This window comes from Nomascus leucogenys, chromosome 3, assembly GCF_006542625.1.
Source record: "Nomascus leucogenys isolate Asia chromosome 3, Asia_NLE_v1, whole genome shotgun sequence".
NCBI classification, from domain to species: Eukaryota; Metazoa; Chordata; class Mammalia; order Primates; family Hylobatidae; genus Nomascus; species Nomascus leucogenys.
The window spans coordinates 54,108,290-54,127,717 of record NC_044383.1 but is presented as its reverse complement, the minus strand read 5'-3'; the positions used below and the strand labels follow the sequence as shown (position 1 = coordinate 54,127,717).

The window sequence follows — 19,428 nt, the reverse complement described above, 5'->3', positions numbered from 1 at the left end:
TGTCTGTACTTAAGACATGGGTAAAATGTCCCGTATAAATTTTCTATTTTAGAACAGTGAGCCATTGAACCTAATACAGCCTTGATGGCCTATCTTTTATAGCATTATTTTTATGAGTATGTCTTTAAACTCATACTTGTTAAGATATATTGAATTTACTATAATTGAGACAAGAATTTTCTTGTCTGAAGAGGGTGTGCATGCGTAATTTTCACACACACATGTGCACACACAAGATTAAATGTGAAAATGTCAGGATTGCCATGCATCTTTTACATGTGAAATGAATTTTACATGTGAAAATGAGTTGTTAAAAAGGATGATGCTTAGTTTTTATTTTTAAATTTTCTATAATTTTTATTTTTTAAATAAATAGAGATGAGATCTTGCCATTTTATCCAGGCTGGTCCCAAACTGCTGGGCTCAAGCAATCCTCCTGCCTTGGCCTTCCAAAGTTCTAGGATTATAGGCATGAGCTACTGCTCCCACCCCTTTTTCTAATTTTTAAAATTTAATGTAGCTCAGTTTTTAGAAATAGTTCCCTGAAATACTGAATATTGTTATCTTTTTTATATGTAGCTATAAGTACTTTTCTTTTGCTCCCAGAATAGGGTTATAGCCTGGAAAAAGAAAGGAATTGATTCATGCATTGTCCATTTACACTCTAATTCCTTTGTTTCAAAAATAATTTTACTGCAAACATTATTTTACAATACTGCAAATATATAAAAGTGAGAAATATTACCTTGCTTCAGACTAGAGTTTTGCCTAGATCAAGATGTGATTTTTTGATTGGGATCCTGAACATGGATTTTGTTACTTTGTTATGCAAAAGGCCAAGGTGTATACTTGAAATTGGAAAGTAGAGTAGAAGAGATATAACCTAGTAAAAGCATGCATGAGCTTTAACATTGACTGAGAATAGCTTGTGTGATATGTGAGTTGTAATTTCAATCTTTAAAGCAACAATTGGATTTACTATGTTTAAATTGGCACAATTTATTAGCTTAATTCTGGTTAACATCAAGGTGGCAGCAGATTCAATATTTTGTGTGTTTTTTTCCCCCTAAGTGGTATATTCCCAACAGTTGATAGTATATCTTAGCAATGCAGGACCCAAGTTGACTTAAAAAATGAGTTCTTGGTTATATTTTGCTTTCCTCACTACCTTCTAAGTAAATAAAAGCAGTGTTTAAATAAAGTCAATTTAATAGTGGAATTTTAGTGTTTCTAAGTTGTTGCAAAGAATAGATTGAGTGAGGGCAATATTATTATTAATAAGGGTAATATTAGTGCCAGTTATTGCTCAAGGGGTGGCAATCAGAATATAGGGCTATGCAAGGGCAGTGGGAAATCACTTGTAACCAAGAAGTGGCAGGTGGAAGCCCCACTAAATACTGTGATACCACTCTCTTCTCCAGTTTCATATTTTTCCTCTTCTAATTAAACACAACAAAATGATTACATTAGCTGTTCACTGTGTACTGAGTTCTGACCACAGATTACCTTTGTTTTGCAAAAAATGACAGTGGGCTATTCTTTTTAGCTGTAAATGTTATAATTACTAACTTTAGCTTGACAGACTTTCATTATATTGTATTTAAAAATTAATACATCTGAGTGATCACACTTCTTAAAACAAAAAGAGGTTCATGTTGTAATATTTGGCACACACATTTTAAATTAATGTACACATATTTATTGTATTTGTGACTCGAACTTTGATACCTTATTCATCTAGCTTTAGCCAAAAAAGATGCCAACAATACGTGGCTCACCTTGCTGGTTCAACTGCTGTTTCTGTTTGTAATATATTATTTGGGAAAACAAAAGAGTAGATTAGGAAAGCTTCCTAAGGGTTCTATCAAGGTTTATGAACAAATTTAGGAATTTATGTGAACACAACCCCACACATACATATTAAGCCTTCAGAGAACTTGATTATGAGTCATTTTCAGGATATATTTTATCAAATGTAACTTCTGCTCTGAAAAGTACTTTTTTTTTGCTTTTCTCTTTATCTTTATGTTCTTTCTTATACAAAATTCATCTTGACACAGGAGCATAGCTAAAAGCAAAGGTTGAAGAGCACCAAGAAGCTCAATTGAGAAAATTCTATACTTAAATGATTTCCTAATGTGGCAGCTAAACACCCTTTAAAAGGAAGTGCTGTGTAGTCTAATATTTAGAAGGAACAATTCATTAATTTGAGAAAATAAAATGATGACAACTTATGATTAAACAAAAATGTAGCTTCGTATTGTTGACTTAGAGAGTAATACGTTGACAGCTAATGGTAAACTCTTAAAATAATGCATAAGGAGCCTCAGACCCTCTTCCTGGTACAGTCCTGGATGAGCATGCTTTCATCTCATTTACTGCAGAGGGAGATTTTTTAGAAATAATTTTTTGGGCAGTGACAAATCACCTAGTAAATATTTAGAATAATTAATTGTTTAAAACAATGATTTTGGAAAGTAGTTTTATTTTATAGTTTATAAAATAAAAATGGCATGAGTTTAAGATTTAGACAGTTTAAAGAAAGCAAAACATACTGTTACCAAAAAGTAGTAATGTTTTTACTCCTGTAATGTATATAATTTTTTGATGAATTCTCATTATTTTCTATGAAAATTCTAGTAATGTATGAAAGGTACTATAATGTCTATTAAGTCATTGTATTAGGTTTTTGTTTGGATGTATGTTCCAAAAATCACAAATGAAGTATGATTTTTTAATTTTGGTCCTCTTTATATGTGCTTCAATCAGAATTTCCTGAGCCTAATCAGTCAAAATAGCCTTTTAAAAAAATCAGAGAGCAGCACCTGCTTTTAGGTAATTCTGAGAATATTTGGCTTGTGGGTAGGATATTTACCTTTCAGTCACCACCTCAATTGATGGGAAGGCTTTATAAATTAGAAAAATGCTCATTTAACAGTTTTGGCATTTTTATCTTTTCTTCAACATAAAATATTTGTTCACAGATTTTGCACCATTTTTGAACAATTCACGTAAGTCAATGGGTGGTAACTCATGAGCTAACTGGAAGATGGGTTAAAATACTTTACAAAGTACTAACTTCTATTAAAAGTTGTTTTGCTACAATTTTAAGTGGAATTGTAGTGTGTTAAAGTTGTTATATCCATACTAAGATATATTTTAATTTGAGATGATGCTTTATTTGGATCACTCCAGTATGTATATGTATTACAAAAAATCTAATGAAATTAATGTTTTATCAAATTACTTGCATTAAGAAAATGACTAGCATTTTAAACTGAGAGTATATACAATTCTTATTGTAGCAAAACTCTTAACATAGCAGCTGACCTTTTAGAATAAAGACTAACTTTTAGGTGCTGGTTTTGGTCACTGTATTTTCAAACACTGATGGTGTCTGCATTTCTGCCAAAGGTATTTTAGTTTTATAGATAATGTGATAGTGTATACAGGTTTAATAATGATACCTCCTTAAATAGGAAGAGGAGATCATTCTGTTACGTTTATAGCTTCTTATGATACACATTCTTTGATAATTTAAAAGCTTTGAGTCACCTTAGTGCACAGTAAATCTCTTGTAGAATTAGTTGGGCAGTAATGATTTGGATATAACGTCACATTCATTTGCCAACTGGTTGGACCTGATGTTTGGAAGTGCTTCTTATAATTTATAGGGCTGCATTTGAAGATTACACAATTGAATGTGAAGGAAAGTTACTTAGAATATTAGTTTCAAGCTTTTAACGTCTGTATCTTTGTGTTTTTCCAGATAAGCATTCGTTTCTAGTCTTCCCCAACAAAATTTCAGGTCTCTCGTTAGTAAGAAAAGCTATCAAAGACTTTCTATTTAGTTTCTGAATTTTATCCAGTATATTAACTTACAGGAGACTTACTTCAAATTGAAAAGTAGGTTAATTAATGAATGACTATCAGTATCATGGTAAATTTCCTGTAAACTGGACATTAAATTCTAATTCACTACTTTAGATGGAGGGAAGGTTTTTAAATTCTTAGTTTTGAATTAGTACATTTTCCACAATGTAGGGAGTTTTAAAAACTTAAAAGTAGAAACACTGAACTGTAAACAGCTCTGGGAAAGCAGGAGCGAAAGAATAGATAAGCAGATGTCTGTTAATATGTGATGCGGCTTTTAAAGTTACTAACAAAACCGGGCCTCTCATTCTTTCATAGGCATATATAGCTTTGCTAACTGCTTTTTGCTTTCTCTGGTTTGCAAAGAAATAAATTCAACTGCTATAAAGATTTTGCTATTTCTTGGTATAAAAATTAGAATAAGAGTATTTTCATCCTTTCAGTATTTGCAAATTCTTACAAAAGCCGTGTGGCTGTTCTTGGCTTTATATCATATGTACATTTTACAATATTTCTTTGACACACTTAGATTTTCATAGTGAGACTCTTAATTGAGCTGCTGTAAATGGTTGTTCCACTTTTGAAGTTCTGTGAGTATAAAACAGATTAAACAGGCTAACCAAAATTATGCTGCTGAAGATGTAAAGTCATTGCCCCAGGGAAATGTTTACATTTGCAGATAAAATAAAAACCTAATTGTTAAGTAATGAAAATTGAGCTAGGAATGAAAGATATGAATGAAATGCCCAGTACTAGTAGAAAAGCAAGGATTTTTCTTTTCTTTTGGCAAGGAGAACCAAATGTTACATACTTTGCACTTACTTCATTGGATTTTATTCTAAGAGAAATCTGATTTCAGAGTAAGTAAGTATCTTTAAGGGAAAGTTTATGCTTACTGTTATAAGGTTTTTTTTGTCATATAGTTGTCTAAATGTTGTTAATATCTATGTCATTGTGGTCATTTTAAATCCTAAAATTTGTTGGCAAAAGAAAAAATTTTTATATGGCTTCTACTTTTTGTGGAAATAGTGATTAAACTGACAAATGTCTACATCCTTCAGATTTTTGAAATTACTGTTTATTTTGTTCTATCATAAATAGTCGAATGAAAGTTACCCTACAAATTTGAACTCTTTGGAGGAAGAATATAAATCTAGTAAATAATAGTAGTTTGTTTTCCTGCCATGTGAGTTTATTTTAGGTTACCGTTACAGTGATTTGTGGGAATCTGACAGGGGTTTGTTGCTGGTAGTGGTGGTGGTGGTGGGGTGTGTGTGTGTGTGTTTGCAATGCTAGGAAACATCTTAAGGGAAAGACAATTCTAAGAAGTAACACTCTGAATTTTATTAATTCATAGGCAATAAATATTTGCATTTTGTTTTAAATTTACTATTAGGGACTTTTCTTCTTTTTAAAAAATTATTGGGGTATATTTTAGGATTCAAGGCTCTTTTCTTTTCCCTTGAGCTGCTGGTATAACTTTCCTTGTTCTGTGTAATAGCTCAGCAGAACCCAGCAGCTCAGATTCCTGCCAGGCAGCAGGAGATTGAAATGAACCGACAGCAACGCTTCTTCCGCATCCCATTCATCCGCCCTGCTGACCAGTACAAAGACCCTCAGAGTAAGAAAAAAGGCTGGTGGTATGCCCATTTTGATGGACCATGGATTGCCCGGCAAATGGAACTCCATCCTGACAAGCCACCCATCCTACTTGTGGCTGGTGTGTATGATTCACATGAAAAACACATTATAAAACAAAAAACATCATAAACTCTCTGAATGAAACATTCTAATGTATAATATAATAATTTATTAAATTTCAGGGTTGAGGGATGGAGTCTTGCGGTTAAATCACATTTCCAGTTCAGTGAGGATTAACTCATTTATAATGTGAAATTGCTTGGATTAAATTATGTTCTTAGCACATAGAAACTTGTCTGTATCCTAAAAACGCTTCCATTTGTGTTTCATCATATCCATTGATTTGTAGTGGCTTGAGGAAATGTAGCATTTTTATTAACTCTGATGACTTGTTTGATCAATAGCAGTGTTTATTAATATTGAAAGTGTCCTTGATGGGGGACAAATTTTAATTGTTCCTGGTGATTTTATTAAGCAGATTTCCATCTTAGAGAAAAAGTCTTAGGAAGTTTTCAAATCTGTGAGAATTAATAGGTATTTCAGGCATACAACTGGTAAGAGATGGTCCTGAAGAGAGAGAGATGGTGATTTTCTGATATCTCATGAATACAGGTAAGGACGACATGGAGATGTGTGAGCTGAATCTTGAGGAGACTGGTCTGACTCGGAAGCGTGGTGCTGAGATCTTGCCAAGACAGTTTGAAGAAATCTGGGAACGCTGTGGAGGCATCCAGTACCTTCAGAATGCGATTGAGAGCAGACAGGCTCGGCCCACCTATGCAACAGCCATGCTGCAGAATCTGTTAAAGTAGATGTTGCACACCAGCCTTACAGCTGGGAGCCTTTGCCATGGTACTTAGGTAGGGTGTGTGCCCCCAGATTTAACCATTCCATAATCATGTTAGAGTTACTTCCATAAAGTGAACAGATTTTATTAATCATGGCTTTTGGTGAATTTGTTTAAGGTTAATTATGGTAGCAAATTTTGGACCTAAAAATTATTTTTCTGTATCCTGCTGTAATTCCCAAAACTCTCATTATTCTCTAACTATTACACTTGGGCACATTCTGATGTTTCTCATCCTTTGCCAGAAGACTACCTTACATCCATCGTAATTGTTCTCTAGGAAAAGAGAACTTTTTTCAAAATTCAAAATACTTTTTAAGGATGGCACAGTACCATATAACTGGAGTAATAAAACATGAGCTTACAGTCTTACAATAACTAAACCACTTAAAATGATCCAGGCACTAATGTTTTGGTCTGAAAAGCTGTGTACTTTATAGATATTTTCAGACATGTTTGGAAATTTCCATTAAAGGTGGAAAATCTATTTTTTTCCTCCTTTGCAGTATCTTAGTTTGAATGAAACACTTCTAAGTTGTAGAATTCTAGAAAGAGCCTTAATGTATTTGATGTATTCTGTGATAAGAGGTACTAATAGTATCCAGCACAGATTTGCTTTTCTTTGCTAGCACAATGTGTGTTGCTGTCAGAATATTCTTTTTATATTATTCCATGGAAAAATAAAGGAAATTCAGATTGTTTAAATGCCTAAAAGTTTTGAGATAAGTTTTGTTTCAGTTAGAAAAGGAAATAGGTTTTAGGTGGCATAGTGGCTTAACTGGACTGAATTCAAATATTCTTTCAACTTCATCTCTATAGCGATTTTTGTATCAGAATCTTGTCCAAGTTGTTTCGTTGATTTAGTAAGTGTTCTGCTTCCAACATCTTTCTTTTTAAGAAATTCCTAGTGTCTTTTTTGACCTTTGAGGTTTTGGTAATTGTAGACCTGTTTCATAAGCTTTGTAATTCAGAAGTCCTTGTATTTAGTAAGTGCTTGTTTTACATAACTGATAATTTTAAAATGTTTTCTTTGTGTGCTGTTAGTATTGATTCAAATGTCAGCAGCTTTAAGCCTAATATTTATGACTTTCACATTTGGAATTTAAAGACAAAAATACATCAAGGAGTTATGCTGACATAATTCTAGGGAGTTTTGTTGTATTTTAGAATAAAATTATAAAGTAAAATTATTCTCTGTATTGCTTTTTTCCCCAGTTTTTAGAGACCCTAAGCTTTGAAATGAAATTCCACTGATTTATTTTTTCCCTAGAAAGATTACCTCAGTTAGGGAAGTATTTCCCAGCTGACTAGTGTTTGTGAGCCACAGACACTGTCTTCAGAATTGCTTCTCTCATATCTTAGTATAGAAATATTTATTTATTATGATACATGCAAATGATTGTTGAGTTAAATTAAATGGTAGTATCTGTGCTATTAATTGAGAATGCAGATATGATTATCTTTTGAAGGCTGTATTACTGCATAGATTCACCCACCCTTGGGTCGTTTCATCCTTGTGATTGATGACAGAAGGTGTAGCTACTGAAATAAATGACCTATTCTCTCTCTTCCATCTCTCGCCTTTAACTGGTGTTTTTATTTGTGTAGGATAGTGAATGATAAGCTTTTTTCCTAACCAGTAGTGAGTAAAGTTCTTGAACAAAATTTAGTAGGCAAGTTGGTTTTTAATGACGTGTCTCTTTAGTACATTTTTCAGAAATAGTTTTGTGTATCTTTTAGATACATTAATAGGCACTAGATGGAAAATTAGAGTTAAACATATTTAAATGAGAGAATCTAATGTTTTAAGAAATTTGTAAGAAATGTATCACAGCAAAGCATTGTCATGTCTTTAGTTTTTGACTCTAATAATTAATACAATTATAGTTAATCTTAAGCCATAATGTTTCTAATCATGTCACACAGCTGTCCTAGAACTTATCTATTTAAAATAGTTTCCTGAGTTAATTTTGGCCAGCAGGGCAACTGCCCTAATTCAGATAGACTTACAGTAACCTACGTACAGTAAATGCACATACACACAGACACCCCTTTGCTGGAGAAACTTAGGACCCTGTCAGCCTTTTAAAGGAAACAGCAGGAATGGTGTCCTGAATGATGTTCATGCAGCTGCTTTACCGTATTCACAGTCAAGCCCATGCATGCCAGGTTAAAACTGTGGAAGTCAAAAGTAAATTCACTCATATTTTAATCAATCATTTTAACTGAGATTTAAAATTAGAAGTTTAAACCACTATCTATAAAGAACTAATCTTTTCTTAATACCAGTTCTTTCCATAGCATATGCTTTGCAAAGGCAGCATGCATAAAATATTTAAAATGAGAGGACAGAATGTTTTCACATTTGATTCAATTTTAATATAATTCCTAATTGTGGTAACACAGTTGAGATATGTATTATGAGTTATGGGAACTCATTGAGAAAAGGAAGTTACTCTAATCTGCATATGTTAAGAGAATACTGAGTTTTCTTAGTTGTAAAGTTGGGGAGATGGCACCTTTTCAGAGGAAGGTGAAAATATGAGGAAGAAACAAAACAGTGCATGTAGGAGCACAGGGCCACACAAAGGCATTCTGATATTAACGCTCATTCTGCTTCTGTCATGACTTTTCATAGGTCATTCTTGTGAACCATTTTGTTTTGCAAGCAACCAAGGAAAGAACATCGTAAGTGGAAAATCAGTGGTGGTTGTGAACACTTAGAGAATAGCAATCCACAGGCAAGAATAATGGTGTTGTTTGTAGAGCTTTATTAACTGGATATTTTTTAAAAGACATTTTCATTCACAGGTTATTACTATGGTTCTCAGGGGATCCAAATATGTAGATCATTGGTTTTTTTTTTTTTTTTTTTTTTTTTTTTACCTGAAGTAGCTTAAGAGTACTTGGTTCAGTAGAATAAATATTTATTGAATCAATCAGTCAGCCAATTAATATGATGTTAGTGATAGACCTGCCTCCTTTTATGGAAGAGGTAACAGATCCAGAGAGGTCAAGTAATTTAGTTGTAGACTGAAAAATATATCAAAGCCTTTGCTCCAATCATATGTAACAAAAAGAACCAAAACAAACACTTTTTAGTAGCCCCTGTGGATTTACAAAGGGTTGCCTCTCTGTCATTCCACAACTTCAGAAGGTGTGACAGGTTTTCCCTATTTATCATTACCAATAATAACAAGTATTGAGAGTTTTAAAATTTCTCCCAGAAGATAAACTAACAAGGATGGAAGGGGAGGGCAAAGGATATCTAAACATGAAAATAAGGACATGTTGGAGTGGGGGAAACAGTTGTAACAATAAGGAAAGAGAAGAGCAACAGTGGAAGAGACAGGCTGTGTGCCCCTAAAGATTCTGCACCCGCAGTTTGGAAACACTGATACATTTTAGGACACAGAGAACTCCTAGATCTCTACTAAGTTTTAGAATGAATAATGTGTAATTTGTAGGGTCAGAACGTACGGTTATTAAAAGTTGGATCAAGATATGCCCGGTGTAGACATTTTAGCATATAGGAATGGCACTGCCACACTGGAGAAGGTCAGCAGTAAATAGGCATTCTGTACATAAGCCTCATGGAAGGGTAAGATGGAGAGATTGGCAGAGGTAGCACCTACTCTGCTGGGACCACATCTTTGAGTATGCTTTAGTTCAATTCAAATCACTGTATTCTTTCCCCATTGCTAACCTAATATATGAAACAAGCTTAGCTGTCTCAGAAGTTTTTCAAGAGATAATCAGGAAAAATTAATGCACATTCAAAAGGAGAATCTTCAGTACAAATTTGTTTTTTAAAAAATAGATTTAGGGCCGGGCGTGGTGGCTCACGCCTGTAATCCCAGCTCTTTGGGAGGCTGAGGTGGGTGGATCACGAGGTCAGGACTTCGAGACCAGGCTGGCCAACATGGTGAAACCCTGTCTCTACTAAAAATATAAAACATTAGCTAGCATGGTAGTGGGTGCCTGTAATCCCCGCTACTTGGGAGGCTGAGGCAGGAGAATCACTTGAACGTGGGAGGCAGAGGTTGCAGGGAGCCGAGATGGCGCCATTGCACTCCATCCTGGGCAACAAGAGTGAAATTCCATCTCAAAAAAAAAAAAAAATAGATTTAGGGGGTACAAGTGCAGTTTTGTTACATGGGTATATTGCATAGTGGTAAAATGTGGGCTTTTAGTGTACCTAACACCCAGATAAGCATACATTGTGCCCAGTAGGTAATTTTTCATCCCTAAACCTTTTCTCACCCTCCCACTTTCTGGAGTCTGTAATGTCGGTTATTCCGCTCTTTATGTCCGTATCTACACATTTAATCCTAATTTGTACCAAGTAGCATCTCACCTTTAAATCACAGGCTTATTAGTTGGCTGTTTTCTTTTTACTTACGAAAATTCATCTAGTCAAACTGTCAATTTTTCCTCATTTCATTAAAAGTGTATATCTAATGCCTTCTCTAAAAATTGATGTACTGGAAATACAAATAAATAAAGGCTCCCTGTGTAGAATTTCCACTTGCATCTTGTGCTTTTAATACCGTTACAGGGTGTCATGAACAGGTTGTAAATGTTGCACTTATTGCCATGTTTCAGATGGAATAAGTTGGAGAATTCTGGGCTCCTGAAGCTTGATCCAGTCGCCAGGGCTGGAAGCACTGTGTTAGGTGGCTGCAGGAAGAAGCAAGGAACTCAAGGTGATTGAAACTTCTTTGAACATTGGCCCCAAATTTCCTATGTGATCTCCATCCAGGAAACAGGCAGGATTCTGTGTGAGTGACAGTTACTCATTTTGCGGAGATTAGAGACACCAAATTTTGGCTGCCTTTCTCCAGACCCTTACTAATCTGTGAGAAGACACAGGATGTAAAAACCGGGGACTCGAAGAAGGCTCCTTCTCCCTAAGGCCTTGAATGTAGCTGATCCATTCCGTGTGTCAAGAACCTACAATAATCCTGCTGGGTCCTCTGAGGGTGGAAGGAGACTCTGGCCGTCTCACCTCATTAGCTCTTCCCTGGCTGGTTGGAAAAGACCAACCCAAAAGAGGGGTGATGCAAAGAGTGAGAGACACCACAAAATGGGGCCCTCCCCACATAATATAGGGCTTTTACCTACTTCTCTTTCTCCATAGAAAACTACATTTCCTATACTAGTTAGAGCACAAGTAGTACAGGGAATGCAGGGGGTGAGGACTACGTTATACAGCAGTGGTAGTGATAGATCATTTTCTCTCCTGATGAAATGTTTTCATGTACTTTTGGTCAGCCTATCATGCTTCTATCATTTGTTTTCCTTTGTGAAGTTCCAGGGATATGGAAGTGAGTAGGTACACCTCTTGCCACCATTCTTTGTTCTGTGGCACCTTGTCATCATATTTCACCTTGAAGTCCTTGTCTCACATTATAGATCTTCACTTTGATATGCACACACCAAAGTTAGTGTGAGGAAGTAGTCAGTGAAGTTATTATAGGATGACGTTGTTCATCTGTGGGGAAGTAGTGACGTTATTATAGGATGACGTTGTTCATCTGCGGTGGAAGGCAGGATGGGTATGGGAACGGTGATGAAAGCTAGGTGTGTGTGAGGGTTTGTAACCCTCATGGGGCACTACCACTTGCCCAAAAATTGTCTCCATTATTAAGGACATTTTGTTTTTATGTGTGTGTGTGTGTGTTTGAGACACAGTCACAGTGTCACTCTGTTGCCCAGGCTGGAGTGCAGTGGCGTGATCTTGGCTCACTGCAACCTCCACCTCCTGGGTTCAAGTGATTCTCCTGCCTCAGCCTCCCGAGTAACTGGGACTACAGTCACGTGCTGCCACACCCAGCTAATTTCTGTATTTTTAGTAGAGACAGGGTTTTGCCATGTTGCCCAGGCTGGTCTCAAACTTGTGACCTCAAGTGATCCACCTGCCTTGGCCTCCCAAAGTGCTGACATTACAGGTGTGAGCCACTGTGCCCAGCCTGTTTTTATTTTTGAAGCTTACTGTTAAATGTTGCTCTTTGTGTTTACTATTTTGTTGTCTTTTGGCAGCATTAAAATTTCATGCTTAAAATCGTTTATTGAATACATAAATCTAGAGAATATCTACTAAAACACAGGCTCATTAAAAAACCTATGAGTATAGCACTTTTACTTTATTGAAATTAAGGTTTTGTAGCAAATATATCTGATATTAGAACATTTGAAAGAGATAGAGACAGATTCATTTTCATTAAGCAGCACATAAAAAATGGACTGAATTGGATTACATTGATGCCAGTCTAGGTATACACACACTAAAGTTGGTGCGAGGAAGTATTCTGAAGTTATTATAGGAAGACACTGTTCATCTGTGGTGGAAGGCAGGAATTGATTATGTCATATAGCACAACTTCACCCTTCTCCCAACATAGCATCTTCTTTAAAATAGCTTTGTGTAGTAACAAGAAAAGTAAGATTTTCCATTGTATGTGTAGCTGAACCTCAGTTTCTTTTAAAGAACAATTCAAAGATTATTGGCAACCAAACAGTCTACTATGTAAGCAGTAGTTGCATATAAAACTAGTGTGCCTAATAACTGAATACTGAGGTTTGCGTTTATCAGACATTGTAGTGTGGAGCATATATACACTCACTACAGTGCCTACACACTACATACATTCATGCATTTAGAGAGACCTGCATCTCCCTGCATAAGTAGTCATCTTTTAAATGTACATTCTAGCATATAAAGAGTTTGCTTCCCAATAAATTGTTCAGTCCCTAAACAATAAGTAAGCTGTGTTTGTTGCAAATGATCTGTGAGTAAAATTTTCAGGGAAGGTGGAAGCAAACCTGGCTTACGATCATTTTGACTATCATCCAAGAATAGTGAAAATATGTTTCACTGATTGCATTTGGGGTTTTAATAATAAGTGTCTTTTTCTTCAGAATTTACTGGTTGCCAAGTATGTGACTCTTCTGTATTTGAAATATGGTGTGTGCTGATTCTCAGTGTTGACTGTATGTCTGGATTTTGATGACCCATGAATATGCCTGCCTCCATTTTCCTTGAGAAAGCAAATCGTCTCTCTTGAGATAGCCTAAATGATAATTGTACATTTTCAGTTTTTAATTTTCTTCCCAGTCTTGATGGTTAAATTCTTCATATTCTACGGTCAGTAATTCAGAATTTCTTTTACTGATTACCTGAAAGAGAAATAGTTTTAAGAACTTAAGAAATGCCACCCAAGGTCAAACCAATGGTTCTTTCCAATATTAGTGCCACTGGTAGATAAGAGGATGTGCTTGCCATTTGTGACATCTTCTTTGAAATGTTGAAGATGACCTCAAAATATTCTTAACTTTATAACCTACTAGAAATGTACTCCATGCCCTCTTAAGCCTATTTAGATACTCAGGCTGACCCATCTCATGGAGCAGGAGTGGCAGATAGTCTGTGAATGAGTCACCATTTTCCCATCCAACCATAGTAGGCACCATTAATGTATTATAGCATGCTTCCTCAGGGAACCCATGTGTCCTCTGAATGTCTGTCAACACAGAAATCCACGTAGCCAGGAATAATCAGCATTGATACTTGTTCCGGCCTTGAACTAAGATGTAGTTCTTCAAGTTTACTTCCTACTGTGAAAATTATCACTTCCTTTTATTTATTTGAAATGTGATCCATAATTCTATCTGGTACTTCAGGATTTAGTTAGACATTTTGTCAATATCAGATCCTGTGTCCTATTGTCATTTTATGGCCCTAGTCTAAGCTTTTTCTGTTTTTCCAGTTTTCTTTGTTTCAGGAAACCAAAGTGGCACACATTCCAGTGTGCACTTGGATACATAAAATTATTATTAGCATTTGGTGTGATTACCCTAGTATCCTTATCATATATTAACTATGATAACTTTTGTAGGTGCAAACTTTGAGGCATTTGTTTTTATCCAGCACTGCAGACTTTAAAGTAGACATTGGCTGATTATCACCAATTATATCTATCAAAGACTATAATTTTTGAAAATGGGTAGTTTTAGGCTAAAGATTGTCCAAGGTTTTTTCCCCCAAAGTTATTTTAAAAAACTATGTCAACTATATATAAATTGCTTATAGACAAGTTATTTTCCTTTGTAAAATAAAATTATTTTAGTAAAATGAGTTGATTAAGTGAATATTTTAAGAGGCGTCTAGGACACTGAAAAATATCTGAAGATGAACTTTTATGAATTTTTGAAGTTACTCATTGTTCACAAATGATGTTTCTTCATATTTTCTACATATTTTTCCTTTAGCTGATTATTATTTGAAATTGAAAGTATATAAGATTATTCAATGCCAGGAATATAAATTACCACTGTAAAGATTTCAACCTTAAAATACATTTGATAAATTACCTGTATATTTTTATAAGAAAAGGTTGGGAATATTATAAAATACTTGGATTGGTTTTGTTATTCTGTTGTTTTATCTACACATTTTGGTTAGTCCCAGCCTTCCGACTCTATCCTTTTTGCACTAGAAAATATCCCCCCTTTAAAACAGTAAATTAAAAATAAAAAGTATCTTGCTTATCTCTAATAAGAGGGACATAAATGTTTTTAATTTCCTTCAAAAGTCAAGTTTATAATTGCAACCAACTTAGAAAGTATGATTTTACCTTGTTATTTTGTTGATTTTGGAACTTTTTAACTCTAGTTTTGTATGCTTGATTTTCAGAGTGATCTGGCAACCTACAAAAGAAAGCAAAAACATAGTATCTTGTTTCTCGGGCTAATCAACATTAATAGTAACTACATCTTTCTACTGTTTTAGTTTTAACATCATGACAAGTGAAAATAGATAGCATATTTTTGCAGGTGTCTTCTGTTTGAGGTGGAAGAAGTGTGCTTTCAGCATTTCCCCCGAGTTTTGCCTTTTAGTTGGCTTACTGTTTCTTAGGCAGTGGTCTCAGAAGGATTGAAGGATTACAAAACATAGATTTATTTCTCAAGTCAAGTTCTGAGTTGTGGTTGCTGAAAAACAACTCTATAATGGCATTTTGTTAATAAAATTTTAACCACAATAAACTGTCACCTTATTCCAGTTAGAATGGCTATTATCAAAAAGCCAAAAGAGAACAAGTGTTATCGAGGATGTGGAGAAAAGGGAACCCTTATGCCCTGTTGGTGGGAATATAAATTAGTAGTCATTATGGAAAACCATCTGTAGGTTCCTAAAAAAATTAAAAATAAGACTACCATATGATCGAGCAATCCCACTACTGGATATCTGTCCGGAGAAAATGAAATGAGTATATCAAAGAGATAGCTGCACTCCATGTATATTGCAGCACTATTCATAATACTCAAGATTTGGAGTCAACCTCTTGTTCATCAATGAATGAATGGATAAAGTGTGATATATATGTATTACATATATAATTATATATAATATATAATTATATATAATATATATAATAGAATGCTATTGTCATAAAAAGGATGAAATCCTGTTACTTGCCACAACATGGATGAACCTGGAAGACATTATATTAAGTGAAATAAGCCAGACACAGACAAATACTGCAAGCTCTCACTCATGTGGAATTTAAAAAGCTGATCTCATAGAAATACAAAATAGAACAGTAGTTACCAGGGACTGGGGAGGGGAGGGAGGAGGGTATCATGGAGAGAGATTGGTCAATGGGGCCGGGCGCGGTGGCTCACGCCTGTAATCCCAGCTCTCAGGGAGGCAAGAGGCGGGAGGATAGCTTGAGTCCAGGAGTTCGAGACCTGCCTGGGCAATATAGCGAGACCCCGTTCTCCCGAAAAAGAAAAAAAAAAGATTGGTCAATGGGTACAAAGTTACAGTTAGGTAAGTGGCATAAATTCTGGTGTCCTGTTGCACAGTAGGATGACTGTAGTTGTATATTTCAAAATAGCTAGAAGAGAGGATTTTGAATGTTTTTACTACAAAGAAAGGATAAATGTTTGAGATGATGGGAATGCTAATTACCCTGATTTGATCATTGCACAATGTATACATGTATTGAAATATCACGTTGTACCCCATAAATATGTACAATTGTGTGTCAGTTAAATTTTTTTTAAATAAAAAATATGTTTAGACTTTTCTATATACATAATTTCTGTTGATAGTGTATATGCATTTTGCATTTTGTGTTTTTCTTCTTTGCATTATAAAATGGGTGTAATATTTAGGAGCTATCTTCCTATATATATTCCCATATTAAACTTTTTTCTTTCTCTCAACATCGATTTATTACAATTTCAGGGAAATGGAGAAGGACAGAAAATTTCAGTCCTAGTGCTCGATGGGAAGAAAGCAGAGGAGAGGGGACGAAAAATATAGTTTAAGGAGGTTGAGGCCAGGTGCAGTGGCTCCTACCTATAATACCAGCACTTTGGTAGGCTGAGGTGGGATGATTGCTTGAGCCGAGGAGTTCGAGACCAGCCTGGGCAACATAGTGAGACCCTATCTGTGATTTTGTTGTTGTTGTTGTTGTTTTTGTTTTTGTTTTTTTTTTTGAGACAGTCTCACTCTGTCACCCAGGCTGGAGTGCAGTGGCATGCATGATCTTGGCTCACTGCAACCTCCGTGTCCCAGGGTGAAGATTCTCCTGCCTCAGCCTCCCGAGTAGCTGGGATTACAGGCACACGCCACCACGCCCAGTTAATTTTTGTATTTTTAGTAGAGACAGGGTTTCACCATGTTGGCCAGGATGGTCTCGAACTCCTGACCTCAGGTGATCACCCACCTTGGCCTCCCAAAGTGCTGGGATTACAGGCGTGAGCCACTGTGCCAGGCCTGTATTTACTTACTTTTTTAAAGGAAGTTGAGTAACAAGTTCCTTGTTCCCCATCCCACCACCTAAGGCAGCATTTTTGGTTCCTGTTTGTCCTGGTTGGGAGATTTGGAGGCTTTGAGAATGCCAGGGAAGGGGCAGATGCCTGGGATCAGAACTAAGAGATCACAGGTGAGGGGAATATGGAACTAGAAAACTTCCAGAAGAACTGTCAAGACAAGGAGAGCCATACCTCACTATGTGTTCCAAGCGAACTGAGTTGTCTAAAGTGATTGCTCAAATTATTAGATGGAAGTTTGAACTACATTAAATTGGACTATATAAAATTCCAACCCCTTCCTCTCACAAACTCCCCCCTAACCGAACCTACCCACTATTCAGTGGAGAAAGAGCTCCAAAGGGAGTTGGTAACAACTATCCAAAGGGAAAAAAACTAGACCTCCTTTTCTCCATTTGAGGTATAGCATGTGAGTGAACCTGTGACTTTGCTGTGGTTACAACAAGCACTTTCATATGATTAAAACATCCTCATAAATGTCACTTTGTACCGTCATTTACTGAAACTGTCCCCTATATTTAGAAACAATTTTCATTATTATAAGTAATGTCACAGAGAGCATATTAGGCCTATGAAATTAAAGGACAAAAGTGAGAATGTTGACCTGAGAAGGAAAAGTCAGAATCTACTCTGTTAGATTTAGATTTGCATTTTTTGTATATGTATACTGATAATTGTGAGTAATAAAAGCCTAGCTCATTACACCAAAAAAAGTTTCAAGTAAGTTCCTAGCATGGCAGAATCTGTATATACAACATCTAAAATTGAGGGAAATGTAAAAATATATGGAGTATAGTTATAAATATTGGATGGAGGAAAGGAATAGAAGGAAAAATAAAGGTGAAAATGTGATGAGAAACAATGACAAATAACTGAAGCAATGGAAACTGCTCTTTGTGTGTCAATGGTAGTCTTCTCAGGAGGGCACCTGCCTTCAGTATCATTTCCCTATCTCATCACTTTCAGGTAGAATAACAAAAATGCAGCTAAATTTACAGTTCTTTAGAGAACGCTGTTTTCAAAGTTGCAGCACTTGGTGTTCTCATGGATTTGCTTGTGAGTTTAGGTTTAAGTGCCAGGTAGGGAATCTTAGTTTTTCCTTACAGGGCTGCCCTTTGTTGACAGAAACAGCTCCAATAATGCTAGTAGTGAGTAGCTTACACTGAGGGGCATCTAATTTATTCCTTACCAAAAACCATGAATTTATTCCTGTTATTCCCATTAGATAGATGAAAAATTTGAAGCTTAAGGGCAGGGGGTGGGGAAGTGGCTTAAAGTCATACCTAGTTGGGGGCAGAGCTCTTAACTTAAATTTGGGTCTAACTTTAAAGCCTCTAATTGTAACCAGTGTCTAATCTATGGTTGTTTGGGTTTTAATTTGTCAGCTAATCCTTATATAAATAAATTTCATCACATAAATGATAGCATCTTGGGATGAACAGAAATAATTGATGGGAGGAGGAGCAGGTCATGGAGATGCACAAGGGACCCTCAGGACACTGCCATGGTCGCGTTTCTTCACTGAGAGTCTGAAGTAGCTCATAGGGGCAACGGGTTTGTCCTCATGCTGAGGATATCAGGGGTTAATACTTAACATTTAAAAAGGAATATTCAGGAAGTTGAAAAGGGCAAAATTGGGGTGATAAGGGAATTTCTCCCTTCTTCCTGAAGAAATTAAGCATCTTTCCCTCCCTCCCTCCCTCCCTTTCATCCTTCCCCGCTTCCTCTCATCTATTGCCCAGCATCTAGTAGGGTGCCTGGCACATGGTGCTCAAAAATGTTCATTTCATTCCATTAGTCTAAGGAGCGTCAATTTTCCAATGTATTTGAATCCCTGAAGTTCATGTTATGCCCCAGAGACAGGCACAGGTGGAGGAAGTAGAGCACCACCAACCTTTTTGAGAGGTGTTTATTTCCAGATCACCTTATGCCTTGGTTTATTGATCTCACTTACGACAACCTAGAATTAAAGTGATCTTTCTCACTAAAGAAAGAGAAATGTTTAAAATTACGAATTGTACAGCCATCTGAAATAGCAAATAGGGCTGATTAAAATGAAAACGGAATACATTCCTGTTCACAAAAGCCGCATGCAACCCTCTTCTTATTCACTTTAATCCAGCCTTGTTCATTGGCCCTTTCTTCCCACCCCTGAACCTTTCTTTCTTTCTTTTTTTTTTTTTTTTTGAGATGGAGTCTTGCTCTGTCACCCAGGCTGGAGTGCA

General features: G+C 35.9%; 2 protein-coding genes across 3 annotated transcripts in view; one reads left to right on the top strand and one right to left on the bottom strand.

Moving 5' to 3' along the window:
* The window catches only part of MYO6 (myosin VI), a 155,299-nt gene extending 147,750 nt beyond the window's left edge, over positions 1-7,549 (top strand). The window contains exons 33-35 of the mRNA XM_030809310.1: positions 2,985-3,011; positions 5,375-5,593; positions 6,127-7,549. Of these exons, the coding sequence (XP_030665170.1) occupies positions 2,985-3,011; positions 5,375-5,593; positions 6,127-6,326 (446 nt within the window). The 3' untranslated portion in view covers positions 6,327-7,549. The remainder of the gene's footprint in view (positions 1-2,984; positions 3,012-5,374; positions 5,594-6,126) is intronic.
* A 4,939-nt stretch (positions 7,550-12,488) lies between these two features.
* IMPG1 (interphotoreceptor matrix proteoglycan 1) overlaps positions 12,489-19,428 on the bottom strand; it is a 157,871-nt gene continuing 150,931 nt past the window's right edge. For both annotated transcript variants that reach the window (XM_030809309.1, XM_030809307.1), the window contains 2 exons: positions 14,998-15,070; positions 12,489-13,540 (listed from right to left, as the gene is read on the bottom strand). In XM_030809309.1, coding sequence (XP_030665169.1) covers positions 13,463-13,540; positions 14,998-15,070 — 151 coding nt within the window. In that variant the 3' untranslated portion in view covers positions 12,489-13,462. The remainder of the gene's footprint in view (positions 13,541-14,997; positions 15,071-19,428) is intronic.